General features: G+C 36.8%; 1 protein-coding gene across 1 annotated transcript in view; it reads left to right on the top strand.

Annotated features, from left to right (window-relative positions):
* Positions 1-2,639, top strand: part of FMN2 (formin 2) — a 343,234-nt gene that overhangs the window by 178,833 nt on the left and 161,762 nt on the right. Inside the window, 1 exon segment of the mRNA XM_012644334.1 lies at positions 1,379-1,440. Coding sequence (XP_012499788.1) covers positions 1,379-1,440 — 62 coding nt within the window.

Here is a 2,639-nt window from a genome sequence, read left to right on the forward strand (position 1 = left end):
TAATTCCATATATAAATTTACTGTCTTACCTGGGTTTTATGCATTTTGCTACATAGTACGAAAGTGAAAATTAGTAGTTAATCCCTTTCAATTAATATTTGAAATACAGTCGAAGTTAGTTGGACTATGTTTTTACTACTGTAAAGCATGAAAACAGTTTTTGATATGTTTGCTTTATATGTTCTAAGGAGTAAGAAGATTTGTCTGAGAATCTTAAACTCCTAGATTTGTATCGAGAACTAATTTTTTTGGAAACAGAGATAGTGGATTATTATTAGGGTGGAAGTATCATATTCTACTTGGTATAATACTTGTTGGTGAATCTGGGCTCTGTTCCCAGCTCCAAATAGAAATGCTAAATTACTTTGGTTAGATTTCTCATCCATCCTACGCTTTCGTTTCCCACTTGTCTTTAACTTAATTCTTTCTTGGGATTTTGCCAGAGTCAACTAGAAAATATCTCGTGTACTTTAAGCTTTGAGAGAAGAGATGTTGTAAAATGCTTCAGTTATCAAAATAAATATATCCAATTTGTGTTTACCTATTTGGTGATTTTTCTCCTAGAAATCTTTAACAACACAAGAGCTTCACTGGTTACCTGCTGCAAATCTGATCAGGGCAAATTCCCCTTGTTTCTAGCTAATATGTTTGTAGAAAATGCAGAATGATTTTGATTAACCTATGCCTAAGCCAAGTAATAAGGTACATCTACTCCAAAATGCAGTGTAACATTTCCTAGGCAAACAAATACATAAAGAACATATTCCTGATTTTCGATTATCTATTCTGCTTCTTCCATGTATAACATGGGTAGTTTGTATTTTAAGGATGGAATTTTAAGGATTAATCTGTGCTCATCTCAATACCAATATCAATGAATTATCCTTTGATTATAACACTTAGAGGAATTATAACAGGAAATGTGTCTATCACTTCCAATAAGTCCATCAGTTTCATGATTAGATTTAACCTTTGTCAAATGTTTTAAGTAAATTGGCAGATATGAGCATTTATTGGTATAAAACTAGGATACAGCAGTGGCAGGAGTAATTTGCTTATTTTTCTAATATTAAGGAGATTTTTCAAATTCATTCAGTTGGGCTGTGTAAGACAGACCTGCAGTTTCTCTCAGACCTTTTCCTGGGCCATATTCATGGGATTTAGCATTTGTGGAGCAAGTGAAAGCTTTAACACTTGACAGCTGGCCCATTGAAATTCCCGGTGCAGTCTTTGCAGTGGAGCAAGTGGAAACGTCAAAGTTGAATTCCCTTCCCCCTCTGACTGCTGGGTCATGAACACGATTGCCTGAGATGGCCAAACATCTTTTCACAACTGGCTTGTGGCAATTTATATTCTTTCTTTTGTCTTTTTTTCACAGCTGTTGTGAACTTGGACAATTCAGTGGTTGACCTGGAGACCCTTCAAGCTCTCTATGAGAACGTGAGTAATAGAAGGAATTTCATGTATGAGTGTATGATATATACACAGTACATGTCTGTGTACACATGTAGGCATGTTGCTTTAATGTCCTCTAAGGAAATTTGATCTGGGCGCAGTGAATTTATGTAAGTAGGGATTTGTTACCATACATTTTAGGAACATATCAAACAAATGTGTGCTCTCATGGTTTTAAAGGTTGTGATTCAAATCATGTGATATACGAGGTCACTCATATTTCCTTTTTTGAAATAATAGTTAATACTTTCGTGGGGGCAAATTAGAGCCAAGCATTGCTCTGTGCATTTCACATGTACTGCATATGCACATACACACTTTCTAAATTTTAAAATATTAAATTGACAAAGATTGAATATATTAAAGATAGACAACCTAACGTTCTGATTTGAAATACATGTACATTGTGTAATGATTACCACAATCAAATTAACACATCCATCACCGCCCATACTATACACTGGATCCTCAGAAGTTATTTATCTCATAACTGAGAGTTTGTACCTTTTGACTGGTATCTCTTTATTTCCCCCATCTTCCCCCCACTCCCAGCCAACAACTATTACACTTTGTGCTTCTGTGAATTCAAGATTTTTAGATTCTGTATTTGTCTTTCTCTGTCTGGCTTATTCGACTTAGCATAATGTTCTCAGGTTCACCCATTGTGTTGCAAATGGCAGGATTTCCTTCTTTCTTATGGCTGAATAATATCTCATTGTGTGTATATACCACATTTTTTTATCCATTCATTTGTTGGACACTGAAGTTGATTCCATACCTTGGCTATCGTGACTAACGCTGCAGTGAACATGGGAGCGCAGATACCGCTTTAACATACTTATTTCCTTTCCTTTGGGTATGTACCCAGAAGTGGGCTTGCCGGATCATATGGTAGTTTCCTTTTTAATTTTTTGAGAAACACCCACACTGTTTTCTATGACTGCTGTACGATTTTACTTTCCCACCAATAGTGTACGAGGGTTCCCTTTCTCCACATTGTCGCCAACACTTATCTTTTTTTTTGAGACAGAGTCTGGCTCTGTTGCCCTGGCTAGAGTGCCGTGGCATCAGCCTAGCTCACAGCAACCTCAAACTCCTGGGCTAAAGTGATCCTCCTGCCTCAGCCTCCTGAGTAGCTGGGACTACAGGCATGCGCCACCATGCCTGGCTGATTTTTTCTATAT

The sequence above is a fragment of the Propithecus coquereli genome, unplaced genomic scaffold, assembly GCF_000956105.1.
Source record: "Propithecus coquereli isolate 6110/MARCELLA unplaced genomic scaffold, Pcoq_1.0 Scaffold210, whole genome shotgun sequence".
Classification (NCBI taxonomy): Eukaryota; Metazoa; Chordata; class Mammalia; order Primates; family Indriidae; genus Propithecus; species Propithecus coquereli.